The 19,463-nt window shown below is 39.0% G+C and overlaps 1 protein-coding gene across 1 annotated transcript in view; it reads right to left on the bottom strand.

Moving 5' to 3' along the window:
* LOC124622498 (protein PTOV1 homolog) overlaps positions 1–19,463 on the bottom strand; it is a 319,275-nt gene that overhangs the window by 165,668 nt on the left and 134,144 nt on the right. Inside the window, exons 4-6 of the mRNA XM_047148215.1 lie at positions 16,753–16,915; positions 12,914–13,105; positions 5,247–5,446 (exon numbers count right to left, since the gene is read on the bottom strand). Of these exons, the coding sequence (XP_047004171.1) occupies positions 5,247–5,446; positions 12,914–13,105; positions 16,753–16,915 (555 nt within the window). The remainder of the gene's footprint in view (positions 1–5,246; positions 5,447–12,913; positions 13,106–16,752; positions 16,916–19,463) is intronic.

Here is a 19,463-nt window from a genome sequence, read left to right on the forward strand (position 1 = left end):
CCTGGTACTTCAACAAACGCTGTTCCTTCATCTCACTCGTCAGAACTTTTCACACCAAGACTTTTCTCATCTGCAGATCCTCTGTTAAAATCTGGTGAACAATTGTTCTGGATATTTCACACGCCTCTGCAATCATCCAAACACTTTATTGTCAGTCCTTGTCCACAGCTTGATGCACTTTTTGCACCAAGTTGTCCACTTGTGATGTTGACAGGTGTTCGAGGTCATCGTCATCATAGGACTCCCAACCTTCTCGGAACCTCTTGTGTCACATGAAACTTTGGATTTGTTTCAGTGCCCCATTATGTAGGCCTTCTAAAGCATTTAGAACATCACCCAATTTTTTCCCAGTTTCATACAGAAATTGATTGCACAATACTGCTCCAAAAACTGGTCCATTTTTTGCTTGATGAGGGTGTAGTAGATACCTCTGCATGTAGTGTGACCCCGCCTCAACAACTACTCACAGGTGACTGATACCAATCTCACTTCGAAGCTCAGGTCCCCCATCAACTTCTCCACCCGAAGCTCCACTTCGCCAGCCAGCGTTGCCAACTACTAAAAATGATTCCGCGAACTTTTGGGACAGACCCTGTATGATTATGATAAAGTGAAGTTTTGCTTACTTTTACACACTAACATTACTGATAAATAAATGTGTTGCAAGTTTCTGATTAAAACAACAGCGTGCATTGAGCCTCCAGCCCCATCCACATTAACCTCCGAATATTAATTTCATAGAAACAACTGATTTTATTTTGTTGTTCTATGTGTTATGTTTCCTCCACTGTCATCTCAAAGTGATGAAATAGTTAACAGTTAAAATAGCATTTCCTCTACTGTGCAACAAAAATAAAATAGGACACCTTTTTAGAAGTTTCCAATTCACTCAAGATTTATTTTTGCAACAGTTCATATGGAGTACATGATATGATTATATTTACAGATCAATAGCACATGCGGTTCTATGGTACCAGGGATCATTACATGCTGAAACACCCATATTAGAACATGGGTGCAGCCTCTACAAGTGGCAATGCAGGTGCCTATTCTGGCACCCAGTTGATCACACAGATCGCAGATCCTGTCCTGGTGTATGTTACCACACACCTGCTTGACCACTTCACATGGTACTGTAAGAGCTGTTGTTTGACAAGTCCCACAAGTCACTTCTCGTCCCAGCATATCCCAGACATGCTCAACTGGAGCCAAGTCTGGAGATCGTGGTGACTAGGGAAGTTGCTACACATCTCACAGTGCACTAGGGTTGCCACTTTCTTCACAAAAAAAAGGAAGATTTTTCATGGACATATTTTTTAATGGCTAGTGCATTCATATTTTTATTAAATGCCATTTTCAGTCAAAAATAGCTCGCATTTACATCTTAAGCCCTATTCCTTCATATCACTATGGTATTTTGAAACTGATTTAGCTTTATGTAGGAATGTACTGTCATTCTTTAGTTGGTTAAAAAAATCTTTGCAGGACATGTCAAAATTTATTACTATTTGAAGCTCTGATTCTATAAGTTCTGGTGGACACCTATTCCTAACATCAGTCCACTTGTTCTTCATCATCGAAAACACTCGTTCCACAAATGCATTTGAACCTGGTATGCTTAGTATAAAACACATGAGCCGCGAGATATTTGTCACTTTTTGTTGAGGCACTAGTGTGAAGAATATTACCCACTTAGACGCAACATCACCATCCTTAATGATACAGTTAGTAAAGTTATCTTTCACTTCACAAAATTCTTCATATAGCTGATCCAGGTTGATCCTATATTTTAGATTAAGTGTTTCCACTGCAAGTTCAAAATCACAATATTGTAATTCCCTATTCAAAGAAAGAGGTTCCAACCTTGCATACTTATTACTAGCTGAGAAGTCATAATGGTTTTCAAGATATTTCAACAATGTGTCATAGAAAATAATCAAATTCACATGAAATCTTTTTAAGAGATGTTGATGAAATCTCTCCCATTAATTTCTTGGTTTCACTTCCATAGAATTTATCCTTCTTTCTTTGTGTAATCTTCTTATACATCATGCACAGACTGTTATGTGATTCAGTGATGCTTAGCTCCATTTTCTCCAGGTATTTGGATACTGTTTGCATTTGACCTCCTATATTTTACACAAAATGCAAGTAAATTTCAGGAATAATTCCTTTCACTGGGTCTTCAGCTAAACTGATGCAAGTTGCTTTGGACAGGCATCAATGCTCCTGAAATAGCTCTTTATAGCTGGCCAGCACTCAGTCAATCTGTTAATGGAAGGAGTTAAGGACAGCCATCTTGTGGGCACATGCCTTAATATCTCAGACCACTCAAAATCCATAAATTCAAAAAATGATTTCAGTTCCTCACGCCTTTTGGCTGATACTGAGAAATGATTATAGATCTTCAAAACAAGATTCTCTACATCCATTTCCAGCTCTTCCATAGCACACTTCATCGCATTATGAACCATATGGTTTGAACAACTGGCTTTCTGCAGGTTGGAATTTATGGAAAGCAGTAATTGATAAACAGATTGTTTCCTGCCAAAATTCACATTAGCATTGTCAGCACTATATGCAGTTAAATTATTAATATTTAGTTAATGGCTCTCCACACTATCAACAATTAACTTTTCTACTGCATTTGAAGTTTCATCAGGCTGTTCAATAAATGTCAACAGTTTGTTCTGTACATCTACTAAAGGTCCAAAGTATCTTATTCAAATTGAGAACATCTTTCTGTTGCCTCTATTCGAAGCGTCTGTTGCTACTGAGAAAAACTTACTATTTTCAGGAGATTTTAGAATATTAACAACATCACTGACACTTTTAGGTACTAATACGTTTTTCACCAACATTTCTGCCTTCGTCTTGCCACAGGAAAGTTTTACAGCGGTTTCTGAATCTGTGATTATACATGACATCAATTTATTGCTACAATCCAAACTTGAATAACTTAGGTTGTGTTTGACTGTGTGATAAAAAATGTCCTAACTCACAAGCTATGACAACGTTGGCTTCAGATTTCTTAGAGTTCACAAAATATTTGGAAACTTTCATGGTTTGACTACTTGCTTTCTCCTTTAACTGATGTCCTTTGTACTGAGCGTGTTGCTTGAGATCAAACTGTCCACCATGAGAAATGCTGAATTCCTTCCTGCACGACGTACAAATCATGTTTATCAGACGTTAAACCATGCCTAACCCACGCGAAAGTATCTTCCCATTTCTTTAAGTAAACTTGACTGTACTGCTGTTGCTTGCCACGTTTCTTCTTCGCTGGTGAAGTCATTACAATTCTTGAACAAAAGTAAATTAAGAAAACTAGACTTTCCACTGTATGGATTCAAGAAATTATCACTGCAATGAAGTTTATTAGTTTACATACATCTGTAGTTGTACACATCAGAATCAGAAATAAGTATATCGACAACATTATCGATTATGCGATCGAGTGATCCTCAGAAGTACCAATTTAAACGTAGACCAGCCTAAAATCTATATCTGAATGGCAATAATAACAAATATAACCAAATTAATGTGAATTTTTGTTATATGTATATTAAGGGGAAGAATTGTGTTGGGTTCTGCGATAGTTCAGCGCCAAATATTAAAAATACTGAAGTGTGTGCTGTATGAGGAAATAAAAAACGTAAGGCGAAATTAACAGTAAAAAAACGTAAGAATACGGGAAAAAACATACAACCTGACAACCCTACAGTGCACTGAGTTTCAAGGACATTGTGTGGGCAAGCATTATCCTGTTGGCATAACACATCACCTTCCTGTTGCAAAAACAGCAAAAGAAAATGTCTCACAAAATTCTGCACATACCAAGCACTAGTTATCATCCCCTCCAGAAACCCAAAGTTGAACAAAAGTTGTAACTTACTGTGCCACAGACCATAAGGCCTGGTGTGGGACCAGTATGTCTTGGACGAATGTACTCTACGAGACAGTGTTCACCAGGTCTACATCATACACGCAAATGACCGTTACTTGGGTGTAGGCAGAATCTGTCTTCATCGCTGAAGACCATGGTGCACCACGCCATTCTTCCAAGTGATCCTCTGATGGCAACAAACAAGGTGTGCACGTTGATGCTGTGGTGTGTGTGGCAGATGGACTAGAGGTGTGCATGACCGCAGTACCACTGCTCATAACTGGTTCGCAACAGTTCATGTTGACATGTCTGGGCTCAAAAGTCCTCTTATCTGTGAAGTGGTAGCTGTGGGATAAGCCACTGCTGCCCTTACAATATGACAATCCTGCTGAGCATCTCTGCTTTGTGGACCTCCGGAACCACATCTACTGGTGTGAGAATGTTCACCCGATGTTCATGTGACAACTGACACCAGCATCGTTGCAAAACTGATGCAGCATGTGCAACTTATGTGGCAATTCTCCAAAAGGATCATCCTGCTACTTGGAAGGCCACAATTTGACCCTTTCAAACATGTTCAGTTGGCTATAGAAAGCATGAGTGCACCTCCTTGGGATGGTTGCCTGCTCGCTTCACATTTTTGCACCACACTGAGCCTTCTGGCTGTGAACATTACCTATTACAGGCTAGACATGAATGGCACTTTGGTAGCTATGTCACTATGCTATTTGTTGGTGGATGACACTGAAACCGTTCTCAGTACATCTTCTATTCCCCAGGTGGCACATGCCATCATTGGGTCAAAATTGACGTTGTCTTTCCAGGTGTACAAATTTTTTCCGGCAGAGTATATTCGAATGATGTATGTATGTCTATCTGAATGTTTATTACAGCATCTTGTCAAAATCTGAAGATAATAGCTCAAGAACTTTTCAAGATTTTTGGTAACACTGTTAAAAAAGTAACTTGGTTTTATGTAGTAGTAGAGATTACTTTAACATTAGGAGACTTGATACTTGATACTCATTTATAATCTAAAAATAATATTCCTAACACCTGCAACTTCGTGTTACTAAGTAATAAAAATTAAACATTCTACGTAATTTGGGGATTATACACAAAAAGCCAATCATATAACAAATAAAGTAAATATACACATTGTAGTTTAAGAATGCAGGATAGTCAATTTAGCCTGCAAATTAAACTTATGCAAAGTCCTCATTGCAGGTGAGGAGTATTTCATATAACATTTTATGTTTTCTTTTTAACATACCAAAAATGTATTAAATTGCGAATTAATAATGCTTGTATTCAGAAATGTAAAGAGAGATGCTTTTATTTTATGGGAAATGCAACTCACAAGTCCGGTGCACCGTCCTTTGGTTTTATTGAAATTCGACATGGTATATGTCTTATTATTTGATCAGCATCGTTGAGACACTTTGTCCTGTCTATCCACTCTAGAAGTCCTTCCCAGAGGGTCTGGTGTTCCTCCTCTGGCTGCTGCTGTTGTTGTTGCTGTTGTTGTTGCTGTGTATGCCGTTTCTCAAGAACCAACTCCTGTTAACAAACAAGTTTCTAACGTGATGATGATGATAATAAAATAATAATGAAAATAATGGTTGACACTAATTGTAATACTAAAGGGCATTCAGAATGATTAGCGCATTTGAATACATGTTTAGTATTATCAAAGTGGAAGGGATAAAGAAGCAGGCAGAGATAGAAATGATAGTGACAGTGATTGTTAGGAAACAACAGAATTTGAAAAGAGAACTCTACCAATAAGTGGGACTGAAACCCTGAGGGGGAAGGAGACTGATGAGAGTGGCTACAGACTAGTGTATGGGAGAGATGACCATTGTGATAGAAGATGGGCATTAACTTTCTTTTGAAGTTTGAAAAGAATTTCATTTATCTGATTTTTTTTTTAGAAAGATTGTTCCAACTTAGGTTCCTGATACAGAAGATGATTTAGAGAACATGCCAGTGTTATGTGATGGTACAGAGAGGATTTACTTTGTTGAGAATAAGTATTTCAGCTGTGCTGTTCAGATAACACTGCAAGAGTTGAACATAAATACGAGGGAGTGCTATAATGGGGAAGACATTAGAGGAGAGACAAATGATGATAGTCTCTGCACTTATTGGTACGCAGTCATGATAATTCTTTGTAGGCAGGAGTGATATGGTTGAAATAGTGTATGTCACAAATGTATTGCACACACGCGTTCATTACCAGTTCTAGCCTGTGTGAGCTTTCGTATGAAAGTTGTTGGAGAACAGCATCACCACAGCCAAGAATTGGAGTATTAGTGACTCTACAAGCTTCTTTTTAACCTTGAAAGGAAATACTTCTTTATATTTCCGTAGTGAATGAAGTAACTGTGACACCTTAAATACTGTGGTTGTGTTTTCGGTCCAGTCTAAGTGATGCTCCAGAATTAACCCCATGTTCTCTGCAAAAGAGTAAAAGGTTATTTCTATGCTGTTTAGGATTAATGGTGCCAGAGGTTCTCTGAACTGCATGGTAAAATGTCTTTTGTGAGTGACGGAGACAATTTACATTTTAGATGGGTTAGGTATCATACCTGTTCTCTGCACGCACTCAGATAAGGCACAAGTGAACTAGTTTGTTGGACTTGCACCTAGATATAACTGAAGTCATCATATTTTCAGTGGGAGTTAAAAGTAATGGGCCCAATATTGATCCTTGTGTGACCTCTTATACTACATCCCTTCACTGTGACCACTTAGTTCCAATCATTACACACTGTCAGGGGGGATGTAAGATACGAATGGAATCGTTGTACAGCTCTAAAAGAAAAATTTTGACTTGTGAGCTTAGCAAGTAGTATGTCAAAGTCAGCAGTGTTGAAAGCTTCACTGAAATCCAAAAAGCACATAATAGTCAGCTGCTGTTTGTCTACAGCTTGCTTCAGTTGATCAGTCACTTTCAGAAGATCAGTCGTCGTGCTTCGATTTTGCAGAAACCTGACAGTTGTTTATCTAAAACGTTATTTGATGCCAAATAACTGGTAAATATAACAACAGGAATAATCAATTATTGTTAATACAATGTAAATGAATAGATAAAAAATCTACTCACCAAGCGACTGCAGCAGAACACACACACGAAAGGGCTTAACTTCTACAGGCTTTCAGAACCAGTGGCTCCTTCTTCTGGTAGAAGTGTTGAAGGGAAAGGAAGAGGGGTGAAGGAAAAGGACTGGAGAGATTTAGGGAAAGGAGTACAGTTCAGAAAAGTCACCGGAAATCCCAGGTCAGGAGAGATTTACTGGATGGGATGAGAGGGAAAGACTTTCTTTCTCATCCCATCTGGTAAGTTTGGTGACTTTTCTGAGCTGTAACCCTTTCCCTAGACCTCTCCAGTTGTCTTCCTTCACCCCTATTCCTTCCTCTTCAACTCTTCTGTCAGAGGAAGGAGCCACTGGCTCCAAAAACTTGTATAAGTTAAACCCTTCTGTGCGTGTGTTCCCCTGCCGCTGCTTGGTGAGTAGATTTTTTATCTATCCATTTAGATTGAAGAATTGGTAAGCAGTTCATGGACTGTGTATTCCTTAAGACTTGGATAATGCTGGTAGAATGCAAATGGGCCTTTAGCCGGAAAGTTGTTTGATGGGTCCCTTCTTGGTTTTGTGTCCCTGCTTCCAAGATGACGAGAAGATGCTGCAGGTCAGAGAATGGTAAAAAAATATCCATTATTTTGGGCAGTTGAGGACTGACTAGAAGACTGGTCTTCTGCACTGTTATATTATCATGTACTGTGGCAGCCAAATGAATAAGCACAATGGAAGTCCTAATCATATTAAGGCTTACCGGCTGCAGAAAAGCTTTTCATTTGTGTCATCCTCTGATATTTCAAGAGAGAGACGATGTTTTGCACCCTTACGTGTTTGTGAAGTAAAGATATCAGCATAGTGAAACAGTTGTTTAGATCCTCAATAAGAAGTAGTGGTTCAGCTGCAGATTTAGGTTTGCCTGGACCTCACAGATTTTACCACATGACAGCAGGTGTGTGAAGGTCCCGCATTAGCGAGTGGGCAAATGTCAGTTTTGAATTTCTCACAGATTGACTAACTTGATTGTGTGGTTGTCTGTAGGTAAGATGGTTATCAGAGGTCTGGCACTATTTGTACATCCTGTGTGTTGCATCTCTGGCACTCATAACTTTTCTGAGGTGGTCTGTAAGCCATGGCAGAGGTTTTCTCTTCACTCTTACTGTTTTTTGAGAAGAATGTTTATCGTAAAAATTATTAGGGCTCTCTAACACTTAGGTATACTGTAAGATTTGTGGTGTCATTATTTGTCTGAACACTTTATCACACAGGCTCAAAGCAAAACCAGCTGTGGTGTGACAAACAGAGGCAGCAAGTGAAGCGACTGATGTCAATAACACCAGCCAAGAGGTAAGTTAAGCTGGAGAATGTGCATAGTGAATGGCAGGCAGCACAAGGGGATTAAGATGAAGCATAGTATAAATGAAGGTAAGAGTTGGAGTCTGACATTTGTGTATCACGTTGGACAATCTGGGAAGATCAGATGGAAAAACCCTTTAATAACTTTCACCTACTAATGAGTGAGCTTGTGATAGACACTTTATTACAGTCTGTATGATGAAGACTGGCCAAGCTATTGCAAATAAACTAAATACATAATTACACTAATCAACAAAATTTTGACTACTAATACCATATAGAGATCATATAGATATAGAAAAATAAACTACATCAAACAATAATGTCAGCAGTTACATCTGACCCAAATATATAGTATTTTATAGCTACAGAATAGATCAAAAGCAAGCTACATACAAAAATCAGCTAGAGTCCAATAATTCAGAGACTCTATGCAGTAAACAAGAGTTTGGTGTAAACAAACACGCTACCTGCCTCCTGCATACACAGGTTGCACATGTAAGGTTTTCATGGTAAAATATGCATTTAATTGAAGCAGCAATTAATAAAACTGACTGGTGTTGTGTGATGTGAAAATGAACTACTTATTAATCTCCTCATTACAAACATTAATACTGAACTAAAAAAAAGCTTAACCAACAAAGTCATGATTTTTCCATGAACGTTGTTTCTCCATGGGCACACAAAATTACTTTCCAATATTCAGCTTCTTCAGTATGTCTCCAGTCTCTTCAAAAGGGAAACCCATACAGCCCCCATCCGAATCCCACATTCAGTCATCCTGACAATCATCTGACTCAGATGATTAGTAGTCTCTTGGCCAAGGTTGGATAAATTCGGTACATGTTGTTGGTATCCCACAACCCTCATGGTTATCAACCTCACACCTCACATCACAGCAATGAAAAGTTTCCTAGGTCTTACAGAATGCTTTGGGACGTTTATCTCAAATTATTACGCAGTTGCCAAACCTTTGCAAAGATTTACTGAGAAATAATCAAGAACTGAAGTTTGAAGAAGAGCAGAGGCAAGTGTTCAAGATGTTCGAAGTTATTCTTTAATCGGATCCAATTATCAAAACTTACAACCCAGAATACAAAACGGAACTACACGTGGCAGCAAGCAAATACAATTTTGGAGTTGTGTTAACACAATAATCTTCCCATGATAAGTTCCATGCAGTCTTGTATATGAGCGCAAAAAAAAAAACCTGAAGAGGAAAGATACAGTCATTACTAGCTTCAAGTTTTAGCTATTGTTAACGCTTTATGAAAGTGCCAGATGTATGTACTAGGAATACATTTTAAAATTGTAATGGACTGCACCGCAATCCAGAAGACTATGGATAAGAAGGACTTGGCACCAAGAATAGTAAGATAGATTTTTGTCTTGGAAGAGTATTCTTACACCATAGAACACCAATCTGGTTCTAGGATGAAACATGTAGTTGCCTTAAGTCACTATGTGAATTTACTGTTTGGTTTCACAGATGGTTTAATAGCTGATATCCATCAATGTACTTGACTTCCTCTGACCTTGAAACTGACTTGTCCACACAGTTAATGGAGGACACACAGTTTAATGTTGACTCCAAGCCATGACTTAGTTTGGTATTTTTGACAAACCAAATCTTTGGCAGAGATGACTGAAGTACTGAGTTGCAGAAAGAGACCTGTGGTTTGTATTTGTATTAAAATATCCACTGAGCCACATCATTATCAGCCAGATAAAAAAAATCAATTTAATCAAACAAAGAAGTAAACTGGATTCATGGAAGTAGATACAACATAAATAATCATTTGCAAGTTGTGAATGAAATGGTAAAATGGATCAATGAACAAGATTACATATTCTGGCTACTGATAAGATTATGAGAAAGGTTTTGATTTGTTTCAACAAAAATTGTACTAACTGCCCCCGAGAAACATGGCATTGTTTCATCCCATGTTATTACACTGAAGAATATATTCATAAATGTTAGACCTTCCAATCTACAAAAATGGCTCTGAGCTCTATGGGACTTAACATCTGTGGTCATCAGTCCCCCAGAACTTAGAACTACTTAAACCTAACTAACCTAAGAACATCACACACATCCATGCCCAAGGCAGGATTCAAACCTGCAACCGTAGCGGTCACGCAGTTCCAGACTGAAGCGCTTAGAACCGCACGGCCACACCAGCCAGCCTCCAATCTACATTTATATTCTGCAAACTACTGTAAAGTGCATGGCAGAGGGTACTTCCCATTGCACCACTGATAGAGAAGAATAGTTGCTTAATGGCTACAGTATGCGTTTTAACTAGTCTTTGCTATCCCTAACGGAGCAATACATAGGTGGTGTTGAAGTGACCTAGCTTTGGCAGACAGATTGAACATGCAATGTTCCTTATGCTTTTTCATAATATGACCAATAGTCTTTGACACAATGCTGACATGTAGAAGAAACAAATCACTTACGGCTTCTTTGCCTCCTCCTACTTTGTGTCCTGTGGGTGATCAACACATACCAGAGAACACAACCAATTAAATAAAAACCATGGAAAGGTATCAGAATCACTCATCTGAAGCTGACTGATGCATGTGTAAACATGCATAACAGCACAAAGAATGCCACTAGTTTTCAGAGAACTATGCTCTTTTTTTAGTTTATTTCCACTAACATAACACAAATAGCTTATATGAGTTGCAATCAAAAAGTAACACTGATTTTTTTTTAATTTCGCAGGCCCTATACATACAATTTTCAATTTTTTTCTTTTTTTAATATTTTTTGTTGTTGTTGGTACACCTGTTCCTGATGCATTTTCAGTCGTTTTGAATATTTTGTTTCTTGTTGATAGGCAAAAATGTTCTATGTGTTTTTGATTGTTCAGCATGTTTTTACTTTCGAAAAAGACAGATCAAAGAATTTGCATTAAATTTTGCCTGAAGGATGGGACACAGTACAGCAATGCATTTGAAATGTTAATTGTATTTTTTGGCAAATCTACTATGAGTAAGATAAGAGTTTACAAGTGGTATAAACATTTCAGGCAGTGTCGAGAAATGACCACCATAGCACATCAATTACTGATAACTATGTGGAAGAAGTAAAGAAAATGGTTCTGGAAAATAGCCACATCTTCATTACAGAGGTTGCTGATGGTGTCAGCATATCCTCTGGCTAAAGCCAAGCAATATTTTTGGAAGTATTGGGCATGAACAATGCAACAGCAAAATCCTTTCTGAAATTGTTGAATTTTCACCGAAAACAACATTGTGTAGTCATAGCTCAGTCAACAAATATCCAGGAAGGTTATAACAGGTAACAATACATGGGTATGACATCAAAAACAAGGTCTAGTCGTCCCATTGGCAACTGCCTGAAGAGCCAAGACTAAAAAAATTTGACAAGTTCGATCATGTGTGAAGGTTCCTCTCACCATTTCCTTCAATTACAATGGAGTTCCTGTCTTATGTTCATTTGGTTAATAAGGAAAACTGCCTGCAGTTTTGCGTGACGCAATCTGAAGAAAATGAGCAGAATTGTGGCAAAACCACTCACGTAAATTGCATCACGATAATTTTCCCGCTTGCACCTCAATGCTTGTTCATGACTTTATGGCAAAAAACAAAACTATTATGTTGCCTCAGCCATCGCATCTGCCAGACATGGCCCACTGCAACTTCTTTTTGTTCCTGAGGCTGGAGAGAAGTACAAAAGGATGTCGTTTCACCACCATGAATGAGATAAAAACAGAATCACTGGAGGAGCTGAATACCCTAGTGAAAAGTGTGGTCCAGAGGTGTGGGATTACTTTGAAGGGGGAAAAGTTACTGTTGATGAATAAATAAAGATTCTTTAAGAAAAACAAAAAAATTCCCATTACTTTTTGATTGTTCCTTGTATACTACAAACAATAACTTCGGGAAAAATAACAAGAGAACTATAGCTAGGGAAATCTTACAGCAACTGTACTGAAGTTGAGTATGTTGCTCCATCTACATCTATGTCTGTACTATGCAATGCCATACAATGTCTTTCTTGTAATAACTCTCACTGAAGTTTCCTGAGTATTGCTGTGACATTAACTAAACAAACCAATGATGAGTCATGCTGATCGTCTTTAAAGATTCCGAGCCAAAACACAGAACTCAGAAATTGGTTCAACAAATGTTTTGCAAGCAACCTCTTTCATATATAAATCATGTTTCTCAATGATTTTTCAATAAATATGGATCTAGCTTCTGTCTTACAAATGGCTAGATTCACCTGGTCATCCTATCTTCAACTGTTCTAGAGAGAAATCTACAATAGCATGAGGAGTATTGATCATATCAGTATAGGTTTTTGTTCACCTTGGCATTGGTCTTTTCACATGTTTTGTTATTCTCTCTCTCTCTGTCAGAGAGAGAGAGAGAGAGAGAAAGCAAGCAATTGCATGTGCACATACCAACCTGTATATGTCTATATGTTCCCACAACCCATACCGCTGCTGAAGTCAGATTCTAATAGGCATTAAAACTAGTCATAAAAATACAATTTCATTTTTCCTTCTTTTCTTCTATTACACACTTATCAATACATGATAAAACAGAAACATACCTGGGACTGATTTCTCAATATCAGGCTTGGCATTTTTTGCTTTAGGGCACGACTGAGATTGTCTAATAACGTTGTCTGATTCTTAGGGATAAATCCCACGAATTCATGCTGGTCTGATATGTACAAAAGGATAACATATTTCAAGTCACTTTCTGCCTCTGGCGATATGCTCTTGAAATAAACACAGCCCGCCTGAAATATCATAAAGATTATGACACAGTGAGTAATGTATATTCATCAGTTACTCATTGTTGCACTTTTAAGGGAACAAATTATGCACAGTTATTAACATATCAAGAAAGATTTTGTAAATAACATGAAGTCTTCCATGTGTCAGAACATGAGACTGATCAGCATGAACATAATATAAAAAACATAAAACTGAAACATGCAATGACTCTATATTTCACAATATTTTAATCAATTATATCAACTGAGGTTCATAACATGCTACTAATTATCTTAAATATGAAGTAAAACTTGAAGCAGTAGTGAAGGATTCAGATGGTAAAAAAAAAAAAAAAGAATTATTGAATGAAAGTACAACATGGGATGAAAAGATATTACAAATAACAGAAAGCAACAAGACAAAACCATGGAAGAAAACAACAAAGAACTATAAAAAGTACATGTAGGTAGTAATTCCATGGAAACGTCTTGATCACTAAATATTTTATTTATGATGCATTTCAAATGATGATCATCAGACAACTGTGGCAAAATTTACACAAAAGTTAAATTAGAAAAGCTTTTATATAAATATTACAAGGTCAATGTAACATCAGGAACGAAACTACGTATTGAGTGCAAGTACTTACAACATGCTTAGGGAAGCTTGTACAAGTGAGCAATACTAGAAAAACTTACGATTTCACGTGCAACTGTTGTTAGGTATTTGCAAAAGATGTTATTTTGAGATATTGCATGCCAGACTGAAGGGAGCAGACACAGAGTCCAGATTATTTCAACCTGACGCCAGATGGCATTGATCTCAAACATCAAAACAAACCAGCATACAGCTTTTTTAATATACAATACATTGTGGATATCCCTTACCACATTACATCTGTTTTTTACAATAAATGTCATGTTGTCAATGAAAAATAAGACACACAATACATTATGAGCCAAAACCTGTCATGGGGCATATACAAAGTACATGAAATGTATTCGCAGTTGTGAATATGGACTACCCCACCAGCTGTGTAATAGAATGACAAGAAAGAAAATTTTTGCAGACCCAGAACTCAAACCTGGGTTTCCCACTTTTCGCGAGCAGTCGCCTTACCACTTGGCTACATGAGCAAGGCTCACAGCCACACCTAAACTTCCATATGTCACCAATCATGCATCTACAACCTACACTCATGCATCCATTATGTATATTCCCAAAATGAGGAAGACAGTTTACTTGAGAATTGCTTGCCAGGTGTAGGCAGATAAATACGATATTACAGTACCTGTGTTGTACATAGATGGTTGATGACCTATGGAAGTTTGGGTCTGACCATGAGTCATGCACAGATAGTCAAGATGTAAGGCAACCACTTGCCAAAAAAGGGGAAACTCATGTTCCAGTCCCGGTCCGGCACTGATTTTCATTGTCATTCCATTTTACAGCTGATGGTAGTCCACATTCGCAACAGCGAATACATTTCATGTATTTCACAACATCTGTAGTTGCCACAGTGCTTATTTCTTCAGACATGAACACATATCAAAACAAATTTTACAGCATAATTTGGATTACCACAGACACTGTAATATCATACATAAACAAAGATTGTACAGCACACTAGGCACAATGTCCAAATATTCCATTGAGAGAGCAAGAGAGAGAGAGAGAGAGAGAGAGAGAGAGAGAGAGAGAGCAATGTGAAGGCTATCATTATAAAGGAAGACATTACAAATTTTAATTACTGTTTTCCAAACAAAGCAAACAGACTTCAACCAATTGAGGCTACCTATGGGTCACGTCAAAAAACGAAATCTTATCACAAAATAATAAACTTTTCCAACCATGTTAGGCTGGGCTAGGGATAGACAAGAATAGGGGGAGGCTATGGAGGGAGGCACTAAGGGCAGGATAGGGAACAATGAGATAGATGTTGAGGAGGGGGGGGGGGGGGCAGGGGTAGGAAAATAGGCAAGGGATGGTCGGGTGAGGGTGCAGGGCAGAACGAAGGAGCTGAAAGCAAGGGTAGCAGCAGGAAGGGATGGAGGGGAACAGAAAAAGTTGGAGGGTGGGGGTGGGGGGGGGGGGGGGGCAATGGGTGAGAATGTTACTCCAGTGGTACATTTTCACTAAATTTTATATAATAAACATTGTGATATTTAAAATTACACTATAACAGAAATCATCTTGCTACTTTTTTCAGCACGTTATTCTCTTTTAAGGTAGGCCATAAAGCTGAAACCTCACGAGTATGTTGTATGTTCACAAGTATAACAGCATCAGCAGCATCATTGAAGCATATTACCGGGAGGAGGAGGATGGGGGGGAGGAGGGGTAGGGAAGGGGGAAGTAACAAGTTCTAATGATGCTGTTATACTTGTGAACATACTCATGAAGTTTCAGTTTAATGGCCTACAATCTCCTTCCCCCTACCCTGCATTTAGTGCCCCCCCCCCCCCCCCCATTTCTATTGATCCACAGTCTACCCTGATGTGGTTGGAAAAGTTTATTATTTTGTAATAAGGTTTTGTTTTTTGATATGACCCACCTGTGTTCTCAACAGCTTGCAGTTTGTTTACTTTGTTCAGAAAACAGTAATTAGAAATTGTAAAGTCCTCTTTTACAATGATGGCCTTTACATTGCTCTCTCTCTCTCTCTCTCTCTCTCAGTGGAATATTTGCACACTGTGCCTAGTCTGTTGTATGATCTTTAGATACGCCCTATAACAGGTTTTGGCTCATAATGTAATCTATGTTTTATTTTATCATTGATGATATGACGTTTATTGTAAAAAACAGATGTAATGTATAAGGGATATTCACAACATTTTGCATATTTTAAAAGCTGTGCCCTTGTTTGTTTTAATGCTATATGGTGCCAAGATGAAATAATACAGTCCTCGAGTCTCCTGCCTTCAGTCTGGCATGCAACATCTCAAAATAACATTTTTTCCCAATATGCCTAAAGGCAACTGCGCAGGAGACAGTATATTTTTTTCCTATTTCTCAGTTGTATGAGCTTTCCTAAGCATATTGTAAGTACCTGTACTCAATATGTACTTTCATTCCTGATGTTACAGTAGCTTTGTAATATTTACAAAAAAAGCTTTTCTAATTTGTCTCTTGCGTAAATTTTGACATAGTTATCTGATGACAATCACTAGCTGGCTTTTGGAAAAATCCTTTAACGAGCTAGAGGTGTGTGTTTGTTTTTTCTATTTATTCTTTCCAGCACCATATTTAATTGTAGCATTCAGTTTTTCTGTGCTGCTTTGTCAAGATGTGCTCTTATCAGTGGGCTACATTTTCACAAAAAGGGGACTAATATCACTTTTAATGGATGTGACATAACAATAAAAACCAATTCAAGAATTCTGGAAAATCTGTAACATGAGCTCAGTAACTCCTGGGCTGGTTTATAAAGCAAGGCATATCTAAATCATAACATGTTTGTACTATGAAGTATGAGTGCTCTTTCTGCAGTTACTTGTGCTCATAACACAGCTTATTTATTTTTTAATGATATTTCTACATGTTATGGACAAATAAGATGTTCCTCCACAAAATGCAAAGCAGCTAGTTCAAATTTCTTTTTATAAAAATGATTACTAGCAAAAATTAAGTTTATCCATGATAAAGTACGCAATAAGAACTAATAACTTACAAAACCATAACGCATAATTTTGACCACAGATCCAAGGGCTTTGCAATTCTGTGGATGGAAGTGCAGAGGATTTGAATTGTACAGGACAAATCCATCAATAACTGCCATCAGTTGTTTTGGCACCAACTGCATGATTAGTTTCTGAGGCCATGTGTCAGCATTCCTGTGAAAAAAATATATTTGCTTTTAGTATCAAGTAACAAACATGAAGTTATACATAACCCAAAAAAGGAATGTATCACAGCCACTACGATCTCAAGGTGTTCCAATATGCACTGAAAAGAAAATAATGTTTATTACGTGAGATGTGGTCGAATGATGTATGCTCTTGTTGTTGTCTTGTATCTACTGATTACCAAAAAATATTTCTTATCCACATAAGCAACAGATTTTCATAGCCTGACAACAGAATTCTACAGCACAGTTTTTACTATGATATACTATTGACGATATTAAGACTTCATTATGCATCAGACTACACTTGTTCCTTTTTCCTGAGGCATGAGTTATTAATAACATAACTACATTGTTCTTCAATATATAAACTTCTCATGCCAATCATCAAAAGCCCCTTGCTAATGATGTAAAATTTTTTGTATGCCTTACGTTGAATATTTTAAAACAGTGTGAACATTCATTTTGGATTATATGACACAAAAGGAACAGTTTATCAGTATCAGCAAACATCAGTGTCAAGAATGGCCTATGCTTTCCTTCACAATGTCACAGTAATGTAATGACCCCAGGTTCCCAATCCATAAAATTTGTATAAATGGTTTAGTGTTTCAAAAAGTGTTATTTATATCATATTTAACAATGTCACTTCACCACAAGATGATGTAAGTGACACTCACTCTCTCAGCTGGAAACCCAAGAGCCTTACATCACTTTAAAAGACAACATGATCATTAGATGATATAGTCTACTCTTGCTGATGCAACACCGTTCCCTCTCAACTACCTCCCCCGTCCCCCTCCCTCCCCAGCCCATCCATCCCATCTCCCAAGGCTGTACGTCAGTTACAAGAGTTTGGAGTATTCAATGCTAGTTCACAGCTGACCTGATGTTTCAGCTTAGTTTTGTAATTTTTTTACTTCTTTGGGAACAGGATACGAATAGCGGTACACGGAATAAATTTTCCCCAATTATATCCACACATGCATATATTTCGATAATTATCATACACATGCACACAGTACAAGGTATACGAACAGACTGAATTAACAGGCAGCTCAGATGAGTGTCCCGAGTTCCGAAGATTAATGTTGTCTATGGTCAATATGACCTATCGATGCCACACAGACAACCCCCCGCCCCCCTCCAGTATGAAGTGCTGCATTGAGACTTGAGGGAGACCATGTGGGCATCGACACTGTTGTTGGTGGTCGTACGAGCTGGTAGACACACGACCAGGACCTACACACCGACCGGGACAGGGTGCGGAGGCGGAGCGATGGGAGGCAGGTCCACTTCGAAGTTGTTGAGCCAGCGAGGACAGACAATGCGGTGGCCAGCCCAAGAGCAGGCGGGCTGAACGGTGGATGGCGGGGTGTAGGTGTGGCAAGCCCAGATGCTAATCGAGCCGTCCAGCGAGATGAAGGCGCGAACTGTCGTCGGGTCGCACTCACAAGGGAGAGTGAGGCTATGCACAACACTGACGTTTAACTGGCCGTTGGGTGGCGGGGCAGCGGTGTCTGTGTGAGTAGAATGAGAACTCGGTCGTCGAGAGTGACAATTGAAATGTCGTCCACGCGGTGTGGGGGTACGTTGCAGAGCAAGGTGACTATGGGAGATGGTGTCTCCGTAGTCAATGAGGTAGCAGAGAAACCTGCACACGGGGTGGAGGGTGTTGTATCTGAGAAACCTGCGAAAGGTGACGGGGAGGCGTCGGGTGAACAAAACGGCATGGTGGCCTGAGGAGAAACATTGTCAGACTCCATGGCGGGAGGGACACTGGCGGGAGAGTCGTTAGGAGGATCAGACTGAGCCAGCAGAGGGACACCAGAGTCCACGAATGCTAGTTTGAGTTGGTGTAACAAAACAGTGTGTGGACTGTCTTTGACGATGATGTTGAAAACTGTATCACCCCGCCAGAGGACTTTAAAGGGGCCAAGATAAGGTGGTTGCAGAGGTTGTCAGACCGAATCATATCTCAGCATTACATGGAAGAAAGTGTTGAGAGCAGTTGGCACATAAGGGTCTGGTGGGGAGTGGCTGATAGGTGGGTGCAGACGTGTGTGTTTGAAGTGGGTGTGCATGTGACTTATGAAATCCGGGCTGGGGTAGGGTTGGGGGGGGGGGGGGGGGGGGGAGTCTTCAGGGACTTGAGGCTGAATGAGTTCCCCTGGTAGGACGGGGTTCTCCCCAAAAACGAATTCTGAGATAGTTCCCAGTAAGACGGACTTTAAAGTTGAACGGAGGCTGAGAAGTACCCATGGAAGTGCTTTGGACCAGAGGGAGTTGTGGCACATGAGCCCCGTTTTTAGAGTACAGTGCCACCATTCCACTAACCCGTTGCTTTGTGAGTGATAGGCTGTGGTGCCAATTTTCTTTATGCCGCAGACGTTACATAAAATGGTGAACAGGGAAGACTCAAGCTGCCGAATCTGGTCAGTGGTGATGGTGGTCGGACAACCAAACCTAGCAATCCATGAGGAGATAAAACAATTAGCCTTGGTCTCGGCAGTGATGTTAGGTAAGGTGTCTGCCTC

The sequence above is a fragment of the Schistocerca americana genome, chromosome 7 (assembly GCF_021461395.2).
Source record: "Schistocerca americana isolate TAMUIC-IGC-003095 chromosome 7, iqSchAmer2.1, whole genome shotgun sequence".
NCBI classification, from domain to species: domain Eukaryota; kingdom Metazoa; phylum Arthropoda; class Insecta; order Orthoptera; family Acrididae; genus Schistocerca; species Schistocerca americana.